The sequence below is a fragment of the Callorhinus ursinus genome, unplaced genomic scaffold, assembly GCF_003265705.2.
Source record: "Callorhinus ursinus isolate GAN/ISIS: 27379988/994484 unplaced genomic scaffold, GSC_fseal_2.0 scaffold37, whole genome shotgun sequence".
Classification (NCBI taxonomy): domain Eukaryota; kingdom Metazoa; phylum Chordata; class Mammalia; order Carnivora; family Otariidae; genus Callorhinus; species Callorhinus ursinus.
The window spans coordinates 15024729-15043220 of record NW_027397099.1 but is presented as its reverse complement, the minus strand read 5'-3'; the positions used below and the strand labels follow the sequence as shown (position 1 = coordinate 15043220).

At 49.4% G+C, this 18492-nt stretch overlaps 1 protein-coding gene across 1 annotated transcript; it reads left to right on the top strand.

Moving 5' to 3' along the window:
• Window positions 1–12243: 12243 nt before the first annotated feature.
• Window positions 12244–18248, top strand: CCL22 (C-C motif chemokine ligand 22). Its single transcript, XM_025889102.2, has 3 exons — window positions 12244–12336; window positions 13835–13958; window positions 16589–18248. The coding sequence occupies exons 1-3, from the start codon at window positions 12264–12266 to the stop codon at window positions 16671–16673; spliced, it is 282 nt and encodes a 93-aa protein (XP_025744887.1). The 5' UTR covers window positions 12244–12263; the 3' UTR covers window positions 16674–18248.
• The last annotated feature ends 244 nt before the right edge of the window (window positions 18249–18492 follow it).

The window sequence follows — 18492 nt, the reverse complement described above, 5'->3', positions numbered from 1 at the left end:
AATGAGAATGTCCTTGAGTAGGACAGGGGATTAGTCAGGAGCAAGGGGGATGCACTTCTGTGGGCAGGTACTACAACTGCAGGTGGGCGTGTTCTTCTGATAACTTCTCTTTTCTTGGGGAAATCAGAATCAGGGTCATCAGTTGAGAGTGCAGATCAGGGAGCAAGGGTTGAAGGTCTGAGAGGAGGGAAGAGAGAATGGAATGGTCTGGAGGACAGGGAGGGTGAACGAGCCAAGGAAATGTGGGACATTGGGGCAGCACCAAGGGACCATGGGAGACTGGTGATCTTGAAAGGACAGTTGGCATGACTTGGTACTTCTCTCCAGCCATGTCCAGCTGCACTGGTGCAGGTGCACTGAATGGAGCATTGGGTTTCACTCTGGTCATGGTTGTGCCAGGATGTAGCAAGAAGAATGGGAGTTGGAAGTTATTTGGGCAAGAGAGTTGAGGGCATAGGCAAACAGTGCTTATAATGGAAGATGGTGGAAGTTGAACTGAGTAAAGAGAGAAGTAAAGTGGAAGTTGAACTGAGTAAAGAGAGAAGTAAAGACAGGGAAAGGGGAAAATCCTGTCCCCTCTCCCTAGTGGGGTTGAAGGGTTGTCCCCTTTCCCTGGTGGGGTCTGGGTGGGGTTGAAGGGTTGTTGGAATTGGATACTCAAATCAGTAAGCTGGACTGATAGACGGTGGTGGCTGGGGAAGGGTGTTTGAAATGGAGATTATGCAAGCACTGTTACGGGTAATTATGTGGTCAAGGGTATGACCTTGGGATGGAGGGGCTGAGGTAGGTGGAGGATGAGTTCATCGGAGCAGAGGAGGTCATGGAACTGAGAGACTGGTTATTGTAATTACCAGGATTGTGACAGAATCACATTGGAGAGAGTGACTATGAGCTGGGAGCTAAAACTGTCAGCCAAAGGGGGTGGAGAGGGCTGCAACCAGGAATGATAAGGGGTGGTAACATCTGGGCACATCCATTTCAAAGAATCTATGGGCTTTAGGAAGGAGAGAGGAAGAATGGCTGACTTGGAAGTAGCTTTGAAGAGCAAGGAGGATGCTTATCCCACCCCTGGCCCCACAGTGAGAATAGTCACTGCTAAGAAGGCTACAGGGGAACAGGGTCTTCAGAGGAGAACCAAGTTTAGAATGAAAAAGTGAGCAAAAAGGTGAAGGGAACAGGAAGACCCAGATAAGAATGTCCATTCATTACAGAACTCTTAGTAATAGTGAACATCTGGAAACAACCTAAATGTCCATTGCCAGGGGAGTGGGTAAACAATAGATCCGTCCAAAATAGAATTGGCTACACACAACAGTGAAAGTGAATGTGCTAGATCCACATGGATCAATAAAGTTTATAAACATGAACTTGAGTGAAATAAGCAATTGTAAAAGGTTACATTAAGTATGATGCTACCTATCTAAGACCCACAAAACAATACTATATTTTATTTATAAAGCTATAAAAGGATAATGACCTTCTTGGGAGGGGCCCCCAGCAGCTTCAGTATGGTGGTTTTGTGGTTACCCATGGAAAGCGATGGAGGGGAAATGGGTAAGGGTAGGGGTATGGTAGCTTTGGTTGTATCGAAAATATTTTATTTTTTAATGAAAAAAAGAGAAAGACGAACCAAACTACAAACTAAAATATAGCAAAATACAACTGACTTTTTTTTTTTTTTTTTACAACTGACTTTTGACAAGGTGCCAAGACAATGAAATGGGGGAAAGCATAGTCTTTTCCACCAGTAATGCTGGCACAACCACAAAAGAATGAAGTTGGACCCCTACCTCACATCATATACAAAGATAAACTCAAAGTGGATCGCAGACCGAAATGAAAGAGCCGAAACTGTAACACTCTTAGAAGAAAACATAAGGATAAGTCCTCACACTCTTGGATAAGGCAATGGTTTCTTAGAGATGACACCTAAAGCAAAGTAACCAAAGGAACAGAAGATAAATAGGATGTCATCACAGTAAAAAACTTTGGTGCTCCAAAGGACACTATCAGTGAAGTGAAAAGACAAGCTAAAGAATGGGAGAAAATAAGGATCCAAAATCAGCATACACTAAGCAAAATAAGTCAATCAGAGAAAGACAATTATCATGTGATCTCACTGATATGTGGAATTTAAGAAACAAAACAGAGGATCATAGGGGAAGAGAGGAAAAAATAAGATGAAACCAGACAGGAAGACAAACCATAAGAGACTCTTTTTTTAAATTTTTTTGAAGATATTATTTATTTATTTGAGAGAGAGTGTGAGAGAGCACAAGGGGGGAGAGGGGCAGAGGGAGGGAGAAGCGGACTCCCTGGCTGAGCAGGGAGCCCGATGTAAGTCCGATGGGACCCCGATGTGGGGCTTGATGTGGGGCTTGATCCCAGAACCTTGAGATCATGACCTGAGCTGAAAGCAGACATTTAACCGCCTGAGCCACCCAGGAGCCCCAGGAGACGCTTTTTAAAAAAATTTTTTATTGTTATGTTAATCACCATACATTACATCATTAGTTTTTGATGTAGTGTTCCATGATTCATTGTTTGTGCATAACACCTAGTGCTCCATGCAGAATGTGCCCTCTTTTTTTTTTTTTAAAGATTTTATTTATTTATTTGACAGAGAGAGAGACAGAGCCAGAGAGCACAAGCAGAGGGAATGACGGAGAGGGAGAAGCAGGCTCTGCACCGAGCATGGAGCCCGATGCGGGACTCGATCCCAGGACCCTGGGATCATGACCTGAGCCAAAGGCAGACGCTTAACCATCTGAGCCACCCAGGCGCCCCAGAATGTGCCCTCTTTAGTACCCATCACCAGGCTAACCCATCCCCTCACCCCCCGGAGACTCTTAATCATAGGAAACAAACTGAGGGTTGCTGGAGGGGAGAAGGGTGGAGGGATGAGGTAACTGGGTGATGGACATTAAGGAGGGCACATGATGTGATGAGCAGTGGGTATCATATAAGACTGATGAGTCATAGACCTGTACCTCTGAAACCAATAATACATTATATGTTAATTAATTGAATTAAAAAATAATATCAGCATACACAAAGAACAGTTACAACTCAACAACAAAAAGACAAGCAACTTTATTTCTTTATGATTTTATTTATTTATTTGAGAGAGAGAGCAGGAGCAGGGGGAGGGGCAGGGGGGCAGAGGGAGACGGAGAAGCAGACTCCCCATAGAGCAGGGAACTCCATGCCGGGCTCCATGCAGGGCTCAATCCCAGGACCCTGAGATCATGACCTGAGCCAAAGTCAGACACTTAATGGACTGAGCCACCCCCCGCGCTCTGACAAACAACCCAGTTTAAAAATGGGCAAAGGATGGGGGCACCTGGCTGGCTCAGTTGGAAGAGCATGTGACTCTTGATCTTGGGGTTGTGAGTTTGAAACCACATTGGGTGTGGAGATGACTTGAAAATAAAATCTTTAAAAAAGAAAAAGGGCAAAGACATGAATAGGTATTCCAGAGAAGATATACAAACAGCCGATATGCACGTGATAAGATGCTCAGCAACATTAGTCATTAGGAAAACATAAATCAAAACCACGATGACATACCACTTCACACGTCCTAGGATGGCTGTAATCCACAGTCCAGATGATAATAAGGGTTGACAGGGAGGTGGAAGAATTGGAACGTCGTTGCCAGTGGCAATGTAAATTGCGGGAGCCTCCCTGGAAACAGTCTGACAGGTCCCCTAAAATTTAACCATAGAATTATCCTATGACCCGGCAATGCCACTCCTCCTTACGCACCCCAAAGGGTTGAAAACAGACGCTCAAACAAAAACGCGGACATCATGTTCACGGCAGCATGATTCAGAATAGCCAAAACATGGAAATGACCCAAATGTCCGCTGATGGATGAATGGATGAGCAGAATATGGTCTCTCCACAAGGAAATACCATTCAGTCAGAAACAAGAACGGAATACTGATGCATGCTACAGCACCGGCGAACCTTAAGAAATTAGGTGGAGAAAGAAGCCAGACACACAACGCCACATGCTGCGTGGTTCTGTTCCTATGAAATACCTGCAAAAGGCAAACTCAGAGAGACCGAGAGTAAATTTGTGGTTGTCAGGGGCTGGGGACAGGGGCGACACGGAGGATGAGTGCTGGTGGGCTCAGGGCTTCTTTCTGGGGTGATGAAGATGTTTTGGAATGAAATAGTGAAGGTGGTTACATGCCTTGTGAATATCTTAAAAAAAAAAACCACTGAATTTTATTCCCTTTAAAGGGGTGACTTTTTATAGTATGTGAATTGTATCTTAAAAACAAAAACACAAACCTGGGGATCCAATCCAGACTCTGTGGTGTGGCCCCAGCACATGGCTTCCGGTCTCTGAGCCTTGGTTCCTCATCTGAGGCATCAGGCGTCAGTAACTCAGGCCGTTATGGACTCCACATGTGGCTTGCCATTCTCCCTGGTGCCTCTGGGCCTAATGTGACCCCAGCTGCAGAGGGTGAGCGGTTAGGGTGCAGCTGGGCTCCGGTGTCAGACCTAAGCGCCAATTCAAGCCCCATCACTCGCTGGCCATGGACTGTCTCTGTCCTTATCTGATCTTCTCAGTTTCCTCCTCTGAGAAATGGGGATGATGATGGTGGCCCCTTCTAAGTGTTGCTATGGGGAGATGGTGAGATAGTGAATGTATAATCCAAGACCCAGTGCATCTGGCTCTCAGTGAGTACCAGTCAGCATCATCATCAATCGTCATCATCATCACCATACAGGTTGTCATTGTGGTCAATTAGCCCCAAAGTCTTTTACTTCTTCCTCCTCACCCCATTCTCTCCATATCAGGATTTCCCACTTAGCTCACAGTCTGCTTGTCTGGCCCAAGTGGTGGTCTGGACCTTCAAAAGATCTTGCCTGCTGGTTGGGCTTTTGACCAATTCTCTTTCCCCACAAGCATGTAGACTTGCCAGCCCACTGTCCTCACTTAAATGTGCCTATCCTTCCTTCCAGCTCCTGGGAAAGCTGGGGTGCTGATCTTCACCCAGCCAAGTGGAGGGATGGCGGGATGCCCTCCGGGAGGCTTCAGGATGGAGTGGGGGCTCACAGCCGCTCCCAAATCAGGGGCCTGGTGAGTCCCCAAAGCCCCACGTGGAGCCCCCTCCTGGGACACCCCCCCCTTTCTGCTTTTGCTGAAAAGGGGAAGCTCCGAGGCAGCTGTCTGGGGCAGGGACTTTCTCTTTGCATCTCCCTGGAAGCAAAAGCCCAGATAAGCTACTTCTAGGAATTTATCCACCAGATGCATTCCCCTTGGTGAGTTTGCTCAAGGAAAGTTATTTTGGCATTTTTTTTTTAAATTTAAATGAAAAAGACTGGAAAAACCCAAAATGCCCATCAACAGGGGACTGGCTATATACATTTTGGTACGTCTGTACAGTGGAAAACCACACAGCCGTTGGGAAGCATGAGGCCAATCTAAGTGTACTAACAGGGCACGCTTCCAAGATGCATTTTAGGTGAAAAAAGCAGAGTACAGAACAGTATTTTGGTATTTACTATATGCTGCCCTCCCTCCCTCTCTTCCATTACTTTCAAAGGAATACCTTTACGTATGTGTTTGCATATGCTTACACTGTTCCTGAAGGACAAACAAGAAATCGTTAAGCCTGTTTTTCCCCGAGGAAAAGAAATGATACACAGAAGGGTGGTGGTCAGAGGTGGGAGAATTACTTCTCTGTCTACCCCTTTTGTGCTGCATACATTACAAATGTTATCTTTTTGAATAAGTCAATCATGCACGGGGGGAAAAAAAGTTTCAAAGCATACAAAAGGATATTTGGTGGAAAGTGAAGCCTCCCCTCCTCTGAACACCTGCCCCCACCCACTATCCCGTTCCTGCCTCAGGGGCGACTCGTGAGATCTATACTATGTATCGGTGTGAATACCCATTTATATGTAATCATGTATATTTTAATTGAGGTATGATACGCATGAACATAGAATTTCTCATTTCAACCACTTCAAGGGCATAGCTCTATAGCTCTAAGTACATGAACAGTGTTGTGCGGCCACCACCACCAACCACCACCATCCCTTCTAGAACTTTCTCAGCTTCCCAAGCTGAAATTCCGTCCTATCAAACAGCCCAGTCCCTGGCACCCACCAGGCCACTTTCTGTCTCTGTGAATGTGACCACCTCTAGGTACCTCCTGTAAGTGGAATCCTACAGCATTTGTCTTCTGTGTCTGGGTTATTCCTTTTCTTTCTTTCCTTCCTTCCTTCCTTCCTTCCTTCCTTCCTTCCTTCCTTCCTTCCTTCCTTCCTTCCTTCCTTCCTTTCAGATTTTATTTATTTATTTGACTGAGAGAGACACAGCGAGAGAGGGAGCACAAGCAGGGGGAGCCTAAGGAAGAGGGAGAAGCAGACTCCCCGCTGAGCAGGGAGCCTGATATGGGGCTTGATCCCAGGACCCTGGGATCATGACCTGAGCCGAAGGCAGATGCTCAACGACTGAGCCACCCAGACGCCCCTGTCTGGGTTATTTCATTGAGCAAAATGTCCTGGAGGTTCATCCTTGTTGTAGCATGTGTCAGGATTTCCGTCCTTTTTAAGGCTGAATCATAGTCCATTGTGTGCGTGTACCACATTGTGCTTATCTGTTCATCTGTCAGTGGACTTTTGAGTTGTTTCCACTTTTACGTATTTTGTAATAAACAAGAATTAATTTAAACGAAGGAAGTTTGGAGAAAAGCAGATTTGATCTGGGAGCTTTTCAGAGCGAGCTCAGAAGGATAGGGGCAGCATCACCCGCCCCCTAGGAGGGGAGAAAACGGCCCCATGGGCAACCTCCGGTGATTCCCACCTTTGCCTGAGGAAGTCCCTTTTCCTTTTTGAAAGCTGGTTCCCTGAGTCCTCCCTGGGAATTCAGGGCTCCTTGAACGCTCTACCTGCCTCGGCGCCTGCTCTGGGGAGGCAGAGGGGTCCTGGAGAGCAGAGCCTGGCTGGCTGCATGTGTGGCTCACCCTCCTTCCAAGGCTCAGGGAAATGGGGTGATGAGGTGGCAGAGGCTGAGCCGGCAGGAAGGGCTTGGGGCCCTGTTGAGTCCCTCGGGGCTCAGGGGCTCTCCAGGGGGAGCCCCTGAGCCCACCCATGGAGGGGCCTCCGCCCTGGAGGGCCCCATGTAAGAAAACCCCAAGTTCAGATGAAGAACCACCAGACTGGTTCTCTGCCTGTCCCTTGCGATTTTCCAATGACAGCTAATTTTTCACAGGATAACTTCCACATTTAAAAAAGTATTTCTTCTTTTCCATGTTTTTATTATGAAACACTTTTTTTTAAAGATTTTATTTATTTATTTATTTGAGAGAAAGAGAGAGAGAGCGAGCGTGTGCGCACGTGTGCCTGTGGGTGTGGGGCAGGGGAGGGGGTGGGGAGGAGCAGAGGCAGAGGCAGAGGGAGGGGAAAGAATCTCAAGCAGATGCCCCGCTCAGCACGGAGCCCAACTCAGGGCTCCATCCCCGGACCCTGAGATCATGACCTGAGCCAAAACCAAGAGTCAGAGGCCCAACTGACTGAGCCACCCAGGCACCCGTTATGAAACACTTCAAATGCTCAGGAATTTTGTAGTTCGATGAGGGCTAGCATATCCACCACCTAGCTGCAACATTGTTAATATTTGGCTATATTTGCTTTGCCTCTCTCTTTCCCTCTCTGGGATATCAGTATATATACACAAGTACATGGACATACAAAACCACATATATGCACACACACGCATATGCGCAAAGCATACACTTATATACAAACACACACGTTTACACATGCACAGTACATATACACACATATACACACACATCTGTATATACACATGCCTACATATACACGCGTACATACACACATATATATTTCCCCTGAACATGGACTCTTCAAAAGTAAGGTCCTCATGACCTTCACCCCTAAATGCTTTAGTGTGCATCTCTTAAGAACAAGGACGTTTTCTTACATATTCTTAAAGTCTTTATTCCACCTAAGCAGATCAACAATAAAGCCCTAATATCATCTAATATTTAAATTTCCCCATCTGTCCCCAAAATGCCTTTTGTAGCAGGTGTTCCAAAACTAGGATTCGAAGTCCACACATTGCACATCTTGGGCTGTTATGTCTCTTAAATCTCCTTAACCTTAAATGTCCCTATCCACCTTTTTTTTAAAATAACATTGACTTTTTGTTGATCTCAGGATAGTTACCTTGTAGAGGGGCCTTCCGGAGATGTCTATCTTCTCATGAGGTCGTTCATCTTCTTCTAGCCTCTGTATTTCTTACAAACTAGAAGTTAGGATTAGAAGCTTGATTAGATTCTGGGTAACACCTATCCTTTCTTTTCTTTCTTTTTTTTTTTTTAAAGACTTTAGTTTTTTAGAGCAGTTTTAAGTTCACGGCAAAATTGAGAGGAAGGTCCAGAGAATTTCCATGTACCTTCTGCCCCGACGCATACATAGCCTCCCGCATTATCAACATCCCCAGCCAGAGTGGGCCATTTGTTACAGCTGGTGAACCCACATTGACATACACTTAATTACACTGTTTATGTTATGGTTTCCCTTGGCTTTACATTTTCTATGAGTTTGGACAAATATATGCTATTGACATATACCCATCATTGTGGTATCATACAGAGTATTTCCACTGCCCTAAAAGTCCTCTGTGCTCTGCCTATTCATCTCTCCCTCTCCCTAACTCCTGGCAAACACCAATCTTTTTACTGTGTCCATAGTTTTGTCTTTTCCAGAATGTCGTAGACTTGGAATCATACAGTATTCAGCCTTTCACACTGGCTTCTTTCACTTAGTCATATTTAAGTAAATGTAAGATTCCTCCATGTCTATTCATGGCTTGATAACTCATAACTCATTTCTTTTTTAGCGCTGAAGAATATTCCATTGGCTCAATATGCCACAGTTTATCCATCCCCCTACTGAAGGACATTTTGGTTGCTTTTAAGTTTCGGCATTTATGAATATGAATGTAGGCTTTTGTGTGGACATAAATAACTTCTCTGGGGAAATGCCAAGAAGCGTGATCACTGGATCCTATGCTGGGAGTACGTTTCATTTTGTAAGAAACTGCCAAACTGCATTCCAGAGTGGCTGGACCATCTTGCATCCCCACCAGCAATGAATTGGGGTTCTCGGTCCGCATCCTCACCAGCATCTGGTGCTGTCAGTGTTCCAGATTTTGGCCATTCCAATGGGCACGTTGTGGTACCTCACTGTTGTTTTAATTTGCATTTTCCTGATGACATACGATGTGGAGCATCTTTCCGTATGCTTTCGTGTTTTTCTTTTTTTTTAAGATTTATGTATGTATGTGATCTCTATACCCAACGTGGGGCTCGAACTCACAACCCCGAGATCATGCTCCTCCAACTGAGCCATTCTTTTTTTTTTAACTGATAAAATATATATAACATCAAATTTACCATTTTAACCATTTTTGAGAGTACAGTTCAGCGGCATTAAGTACATTTACGTGGCTGTGCACCCATCACCACCACCCATCTCCAGAACTTTTCCATCTTCCCAGACTGAACCTCTGGGCTCATTAAACCCTAACCATTCCCTCCTCCCTCCAGCCCCTGGCAACCATCATTCTACTGTCTGTCTCTATGAATTTGATGACTTGGAACCTCACAGAAGTGGAATCATACAGTGTCTGTCCTTCTGGCCTTGGGTAACGCCCTCTGACACGAGGTCTTCCCAGGTGATGCTGTGTACTTCTGATGACTCTCCATCGGAGGTTCACAGGAACCACCTGGCCACCTCCTGCTGCCCCACCCGCTCTGCCCCAGCTGCTCAGCCCTCTCTCCCTGTCAGGGCCTTTTTTTAGATGTATTTATTCATTTGAGAGAGAGAGCACGAGCATGCAAGCAGGGAGAGGGGCAAAGGGAGAGGGAGAGAGAATCCTCAAGCAGACTCTGTGTGGAGCGCTGAGCCTGATACAGGGCTCAATCTCACGACCCATGAGATCATGACCTGAGCTGAAATCAAGAGGCAGACTCTCAACTGACTAAGCCACCCAGGAGCCCCTTGCCCTGCGAGGTCCTTTGCACTTGCCTTTTCTTCCCTGGCAGGCTTCTTGGTATCTTGTGCATTTCAGCTTGAATGTCACCTCCTCATAGAGGCCTTTACTGACCACCCAAAACTGCTCCCCAGTCGTCACTGTCTCTTTTCCTCTGTTTGATTTTCTTCACGGCACTCACGATAGCCCAATATTACCCTATTTGGTATGTGCCTATTTATCGTCAGCCTCCAGGGTAAAATCTACGCTGCAGGGATGTGTTCACTGCCATGTCCCGGATCCTGGCACATGACGGAGGCTCGTATTAGTTCCCTCTTGTTGCTGTAACAGATGACCACAAATATAGTGGCTTTAAGCAACACAAACCCAGTTCAGGAAGTCAGATGTCCTCAGTCAGTTTCAGTGGACTGAAATCGAGGTGTCAACAGGGCTATGTTCCTTCTGGAAGCTCCAGAGGAGAATCTGTTTCCTTGCCTTTTCCAGCTTCCAGAGAGGCCATCTGCATTCCCAGGCCCATGGTTCTGCATCTCCCAGACTTCTGCTTCCCTCATTCCACCTCCTGCTCTGAGTCTGACCCACTCTTATAATGACTCCATGAGGCCGTTGGGCCCACCCGGAGAATCCAGACAACCTCCCTATTTTACAATCTTTAACTTAAACACATCTGCAAAGTCCTTGTTACCATGTAAGGTCATATATTCACAGATTTCGGGAATTAAGACATGTTGGGAGGACCGTTATTTTGTCTACCACAGGGCTCAATAAATATTTGTTGAATGAATGAATAAATGGATGGATGGGACCCTTTGCAAATGGAGGGCTGAGTCCTGAATTTCTAGGCTGGCTCAGTCACTTACCAGCTGTGTGACCTTGGGCAAGTCCCCTTATTCTCTGAGCCTCAGTTTCCTCCTTCGCTGGATGTGTTCTGACCACCCACTGTGTACCCCATTCTTGGTAGATGCTGGAAATGCCAAGACAGATATAAGCAGACCCTTGTCTTCCAAGAGTGTGGAGCTTGGCTTCTAGGAAGGGGTCTGAGAAAGAGAAAACTTGACGTAGTTTGCTCAGGGCCATGTTCTAGGTCACCCCACAGAACCTTCAAGTCATGAGGGGGTGTGCTTACCTAGAAGGTGACATTTCAAATGGCTCTTGATGCATGAGTAGGAGTTTATGCGGTAGAGAAGTAGAAAGGGCATTGATGGCCAAGCTCTTTGGGGAAGTGTGAGGAATGTGGCATGACCCCTCAGAGGACGGAGACCAGGGTGGGAGGGAGCATGTCTGGAAAGGAGGCCTTGAAGGCCACAGTTCGGAGCTTGGGCTCTGCCCTCAGGTCAAAGGACCACAGCAGGGTTCTGAAGCAGGAAAGAGGCCCATGCAGCTTTGAACATGGGCCACGCTGGCTGCTGTGTGTGGAGAGAGAGAACTGACGGCCAGCGTCAGAGCCCGGGGTGGAGGGGCCTGGACTGGGCAGGGACCATGGGCATGGGAGGGAGGGGACAGATCCAAGAGAAATATAGGAAGTGGATATGGTGAGAGATGGAGAAGGGGGTGGATGAGGAAGAGACTGGAGACAGCTGGGAAGGAAGAACAGGCAGGAGGGAAATGTGTGGAAGCTCTTTCCAACTGTTGAGGAGATCATGCATTGGCCCAAGTTGGGATTTTGTGAGAAGCGGTAGAAGATGCTGGTGGGGGGGGCACAGAAACCAGCCCAACAGGTTCTCAGGCCTCTCCTTTTGAAGAGAGATCAGGTATGAAGATCATCAAGGCTACAAGGTGAGGGTTTAGGACTGGTCAGCCCCTGCCCACATCCTCACTGCCTTACGAACAACCACTGAAGTAAATCCATCTCCCTCATTTCCAGACGGGCAAACTGATTCCCAGAGACATCCAGCGACATGGTGAGGGCCGTCCAGTTCGTGGACCCTGGGGAGCACAGGACTCTAAGAAGCCCAGCTCATGGGGGATTTTACAAGTCTCCTGAGACTCAGAGGGGAGGACAGGGTGGGGGGTCCCCTCTGAGCTGTTCCCAGCCACAGAGAATTTCCTTTTATTTGGAGGAAGCGGGAGTTCTTCTTTCATAATGTGAATGTCAGAGATTCTGAGGCCACCAGTGACTAAGAGTGTCTGAGGCTGGTGGGTGTAACAAGTGTTTAAATACCAGACCTTCCCATCATCCGGTGATTACAGACACCTGGGCTGGGGCACAAAGAACAAGAACATGGCCAGCCTGAAGAACCCGCTCCTGGCTGCCCTTGTCTTTCTTGCTCTGACACTTCAAGCAACTGAGGCAGGTAAGGCTGGGGAGAGGGAGGGCTCCCTGCGGGGGCCAGGGTCAGACACTGCGGTATCTTCCTCATGAAGCAGAAAGAGCACCGGACTGAGAGCAGATGACCCCAGTTTGCTGCTGGCTCTGGGCTAGTCACGGTACTTCTCTGGGCCTAAGTTTACACATCTGTGAAATGGGTAGTCTTGAAGGCTTGGAGTCTAGGATCTGTCTCAGTTGGTAGGGGGCATGGCCTGGGGTCCTCTAGTCCGGAGAACTCAAGCATAGGACCCTTGGGGTATGGAGAAGGATCCACCAAAGGGGGCCATCTGGGATGGGAAAGGGCAGGAGCTGGGGGGCGCCTGGGTGGCTCAGTCGTTAAGCATCTGCCTTTGGCTTGGGTCATGGTCCCCGGGTCCTGGGATCGAGCCCCGCATCGGGCTCCCTGCTCCGCGGGAAGCCTGCTTCTCCCTCTCCCACTCCCCCTGCTTGTGTTCCCTCTCTCGCTGTCTCTCTCTGTCAAGTAAATAAATAAAATCTTAAAAAAAAAAAAAAAAGGCAGGAGCTGGGGTAAGGGATATTCTTTCGGAAAGCTGGTCCTGCTCTCCTACCACCTCATGTTTGCGCCAGAGCCTGCCCTCAACACTGAGTCCCTAACTTCTCTGGTGTTGGGTCAGGGCACGAGCACTGGACTGGGAGACAGGCAGCTAGGAACAATAATGACTCAGTTTGGGGGGTTCCTGGGAGCTTTTCCTGTGTTAAAGGCCCCATTGGTTTGGTACTATCATCACCCCTTTGGTCAGAGGAGACAAGTGGGCCTCAGAGATGTTAGGAAACTTGCCCAGGGTGGCCTGGTGACTCGGGGCAGAACAGGACTCGAACCCAGGTCTGCACGACTGGACTCTGCCTGAGCCCTTACCCTGACTCTCCAGAGTCATGCTGTGTGACCCTGGGCCAGACAGCCTCCTCTTTGAACCTCAGCCTCCCCGCGTGCACCCCGAAGCCTGGAGCAGGTGTGAGCTGAAGCCGACTTCTGTTGATTGCCTGGGGCCTCCTCAAAATGCACGTCTGACTCTGCAGGGCTGGAGCTTGAAGGTGCAGACCCCGAGCCCTCCCACCCCTGGAGTCTGGATCCGGTAGCTCTGAAGTGGGATCAGGCTGGGGCTGGGCGCCAAGCATTTCTGACAAGCTCCCAGGTGATGCTGATGGTGCCGGTGCATGGGCCTCACCTTGAATAGCTGGGGCGCCTTCCTGTGCAGAGTCTCGGGTCCCACCTAGAAGCCCAGGGCTTTGTTGATTCTCAGTCGCTATGAGTTCCTCTCCCCGGAGCTGACCCACCCCCACCCCCACCCCAGACTGGGCCCTTGGTGCTCCTCAGAGACCCTGAGCCTGGGGACTCTGAGGGCTCAGAGTCCTCGGGACACCAACCTTCCACATGAGAATAGAAGTGCTGACTCAGAGGTTGGGGCCAAGGGTGACCGGCCTGTGTCCAGCTGGTGAGTCTTCTGAGCACTCCCCTCCTCTAGGTCCTTACGGCGCCAACGTGGAAGACAGTATCTGTTGCCGGGACTACTTCCGTCACCCTCTGCCTCCGCGCATGCTGAAGTTTTTCTACTGGACCTCAGACTCGTGCCGGAGGCCTGGCGTGGTGTGAGTATGGAGCTGGGGAGGCAGGGCCTGGCCTTGGAGAGCCTGCCAGGTTTGGCCCAGGAGGGCCCGGGAGCAGGTGGGCGGGGGCAGACCCAGGGATGGGAGGAGTGCCACTGGCCTCCATCCTTGAAACGGCTCAGCCCAGGCTTGGGTGTACCAAGAAAAGAAGTCGTGCCGTCATTCAACAAATATAATGGGGCGCCTACTGCGTGCCGGGGCGCGCGCCGGGTCCCGAGGATGCGGAGCTGAATGAGCCAGGCGCCGGCTGTCCGTATACACGATAGAGTGTGTGCGTGGGCAGCGTGGAGCTGCAGCGCGCGGAGCAGGGTGCCGGCAGCGTGCCCAGAGCCTCTGAGTCAGCAGTGATGCTCCCATCAGAAGCATCTGGAATCCTCCCCAGCTCACTGGGAGTTATTTGAGGCAGCCCATTCTTGCCCAAAGAGTATTGAGCTGACAGAGAATGTATCCCATTGGCCAGGCGGCCAGGCGCGGTTCTGAGCGTTCCTGTGTGAATTCGGGTCACCCTCACAGCCTTCCTACGACGAGCGTGATCGTTTGCATTTGGCAGATGGAGAAACAGGTGCGGGGGGTGTGTGTGGGGGGGACTGATTTGTTCAAGGCTGCCCCCGCTGGAACCGGGACTCCTGGATCCCCGTTCAGGGCTTTCTCCTGAGGTTCTTGTTCTCTTTTGCCTCTTTCTCTCCATGTCTTTGCTTCCTTTTCCTTGGCCTGGAGCCTGAGGCGGCCATTGCCACTGGCCGGGTGACATGGCCTGTCCCTGGGGCCGCCCCTCCAGACTGCTGCCTGCCAATGTGCTCAGCGCCGTGTCTGGGCCTGGGGCCTCATGACCCCCTTTGAGGCTCCATCATCTTTTCATCTTCCTCCTCCATACTCATCTTCCATCCCTCACAGGGGTGCGTGGATGAATAACAGAGGGCTGAAGTGGGTTTGTGTGGCTTCAGTGCTGAGCCTCAGTTTCCCCATCACTGTAACAGAAGCGATCACATCTACCTATCTATCTATTTATCTATCTATCTATCTATCATCTATTTTTAAGGATTTGGCTTTTTTTTTTTTTTAAGGATTTGACTTTTAAGTAATCTCTACACCCAACGTGGGGCTCAGACTCACAAACCCGAGATCAAGAGTTGCACACTCCACCCACTGAGCGTGCAGGCACCCTTCCTTCATTTATTTTTATTTATCAAATCTGTAAAGAGTAATTGCTAAATGCTAGGCACTGTTTAAGCACTTCATAAATTTGAACTCATTTAGTCCTTGAAACAACCCTAAGTTGTGGGTACTGTTGTGATCCCCTTTTGCCAGGTGAGGCAAGGGGCACAGAGAGGTTATGGGACCTCTTGAGCAGCACGGGACATGGTAATAGTAAGTGGAAGGTGTAATGCTCAGTGCCTGGCATATAATAGATGCTCAGTACAAGACAGCACACGTGATTATTGGATTTAGAGCCAGAAGGAACTCTAGAGAGACTGTGTCTTGACAAATGGGGAGACTGAGGTTCAGAGAGGACCTGAGTCTTGCCTGGTGCAGCCGGGCAGGCTGCCCACGTGGCCAAGAACAACATTGCCGCCCTCTTTGTTCTTTCTGTTCATTGGTTGTCTGGGGGTGGGGGCAGGTCAGGGGAGTAAGGGGAGCCTGGAGCTGCCAGGCCCCAAGGACAGGCTCTTGAGAGGCAGGAAGGGAGTCGAGCTGTGCGGATGTCCCTGACTTCCAGCCAGCTTTAAGTCCATTTCTTCCAACAATGGCTGAGGCCGAGTGCCCCAAGGGCCTGGCCTGCTACTTACCACACCTTGGGCAAGGGTGGGAGACTTAGCCCACGATTGCTGTGTGATCCTGGGTCAGTGCCTAGCTCTCTTCTCTGTTCTTTGGGCTCCTGGGGGCACAGTGAATCAGATCGTACCAGCTCTGGCACTCAGGCAAGCTGCTTTACCCCCTTGGGCCTTACTTTCCTCACCTATGAAATGGGTAGAATAATAGGGCGTCATAGGATTTATTTAGAAAATCATTGTTAAGAGTTCGGGCCAGCTCCTGGCGCAGTCACAGAGCCCTTACTCTCAGCTGGGAGCTGCTCTGAGCACGTCAGTTTGTATTAACTCATTTAATCTTCATTCAAATCCTATGAGGTTGGGCCATGATTATCATCCCCATTTTACAGATGTGGAAACTAAGGGACTTGCTAGCAATGTCAGAGCTAGGATTTTAACCCAGATGAGCTGGCTCCAAAGTTCATGCTCTTGGCTCCTACTCAATATTCTCTCCCCCAAGGCAATGTCAGCAATGGTCCCGAGACTCCTGGGCATTTTATTCCCTGGCCTGACCTGGCACTCAAGCCCAGGACCGAGGCACTGAGAGTCCAGGAAGTCCTAGCTGCTCTTCTCCCCCTCGCCCCCTGGAAAAGTGTGTTTACATACAGCAGGGGCCTCATAAATGTTGAGCCACTCTATATAGCTGGTATTCCTGCACGGGGCAGGTGCCTCATACATGCTAAGTGACTCTGTATGGTGGGCATCTCTGCCCACAGTAAGTGACACATAAATGCTAAGCTTCCAGAGAAGGGCTGTGGCACTCTTGCCGCATGCTAATGCTCCCTCATTCTCTCCTCCTTCCAGCTTCCTAACTGTCAAGGACCGGGAGATCTGTGCTGACCCCAGAATGCCCTGGGTGAAGAAGATTCTCCAGAAACTGGACTCATGAGGACTCATGGGCTTGGCTCGTCCAGAAAGGCTCACAGAACCCCACCTCCTGGCCATTACAGCTGCCCCCCAACACAAGCCTGTGCCAACGAGTCTCTCCACCATCTTTTATCTCTGTCTCCCTGAAGCTGTCATCCTCAGACAAGCCTCCACACTGTCACTTAATTCCCCTCTTATCCTTCCAAACCATCCTCTGCCCCACCACCATAGCCAGAGAGGCCACAGTCCTGCTCAGTCACTCCCTGGCTCAAAACCCTCCCATGGCTCCCCATTTTTGCCCCAGGCTGAGGTGAAAGCTCGGGAGCCTGGCACCCCTGCCTCTAGCCCTGCCTCACTTCCCTTCACGCATATTGGACTCCAGCTCCCTGTTTTCCAAACTCATGCTGTACACATCCACTTCCAGGTCTTTCTCCAGGCTGCTCCAGATGCCCAGAATGTCTCTCCATCACCTATGTGTGTCCAACCCTCCCGGCCCTCCAAGGCATTGCACAACCCAAGCAGCAAGCAATTGAGTTTTATTTTTCAGATGTCCCCTGACCCTCTGCCCTCTCTTAACAGCCCCGATCAGTCTGCCCAGAATTCTCGGGACTTGGGGGCTTGTCCTTCAGCCCCACTGGCTAGACCAAGGTCCCACATCTGAGTTACTTTGTCTCCTGGCCTCTAACACAGAGCACAGGGCCTGGCTCAGAATCAGGGCTCAATGAATGGCTAGAGGCTGAATCAATAAAAGTAATGTTCCTCTCCCAGCTCTCAACCCCCAAAGACCCTCACACATCAATACAGAGACTCAAGTTCATCTAGAAAGCAGCCAGCTGAGTCAACTTTCGTGAAGCCTCAAATTTGCCCAGATTCACCTTTCTTCCCCATTTTATTTTTATGTGTCACCTCTTTACTCCTCTTATTTCCCTCTGGTCTTGACTGCTCCTCCAACCTCCAACACCCAGGTTTGACCTCTTCAGAGTCCCCCACTTTCCCTTTCTTTTTTCCCAAATAACAGTAACCAAATTTTCGCTATGGTGTGAATGACTACCCTTGGCTTGGTATTAACAAACTCTAGCTGTATTTTTATAAGAAAAGAGGGCAAATGCTTAAGAGGCCAAGTGGATGAATGGAAGAATTTTAAGAACTGTGTGGGAGGGGGACAAGGCGGAGCTTTTCTGGCCCTGGGAGTGTGCGGGGCATAGTTAAATGAAAGAGCCTTGGGTGAAGATTTGGCAGGGGTCAGCATAGGGACTGGGATTTGGGGCTTATCTGCACTTCCTTGGGGAACGTAGATTCACCAGGCAAAAGAAATGAACTTTATAAGTGCTTGTTTCTTTCCGAGGGGGCCTGGGGTGGTGCAGCAGGGTGGTCGTTGCTCGGGGATTCTGAGACCATTGAACCTCTCTGAGCCTCACTTGAGAATGGGAATACCCATCTTATGGGGTGGCTGCGGGACTTAGGTCCAAGACCTGGGGAATAAAACTCTTCCCTGGAGTGCTAACCTGCCCACTGCCCGTGCATAGGGCCCTCCAGCATCCTGGGATTTCCCCTCCCCTCCTGTCCTGCCCGTGTCGCTCAGGCCTTCTGAAAAAATAAATCCTCTACAACAGTGTCTGCTTGCTTCCTTGGCATCTGCTGTCCCGGTAAGGTGGGCTAGCGGCCCCCTCTCTCCCAGTGGGGAAGCCCTTGACGTTATTGACGTGTGAGCTGGCCTGCCCAAGGTCAGCCTGTGAGGCGGTAGGGAGCCAGGACTAGACATGAGGACCTGGGGAATAGCTACACAGGTGCCAAACCCCAGACATTTGTCCGCCAAGCCTGGCCCCTGCCAAACCTCTTGT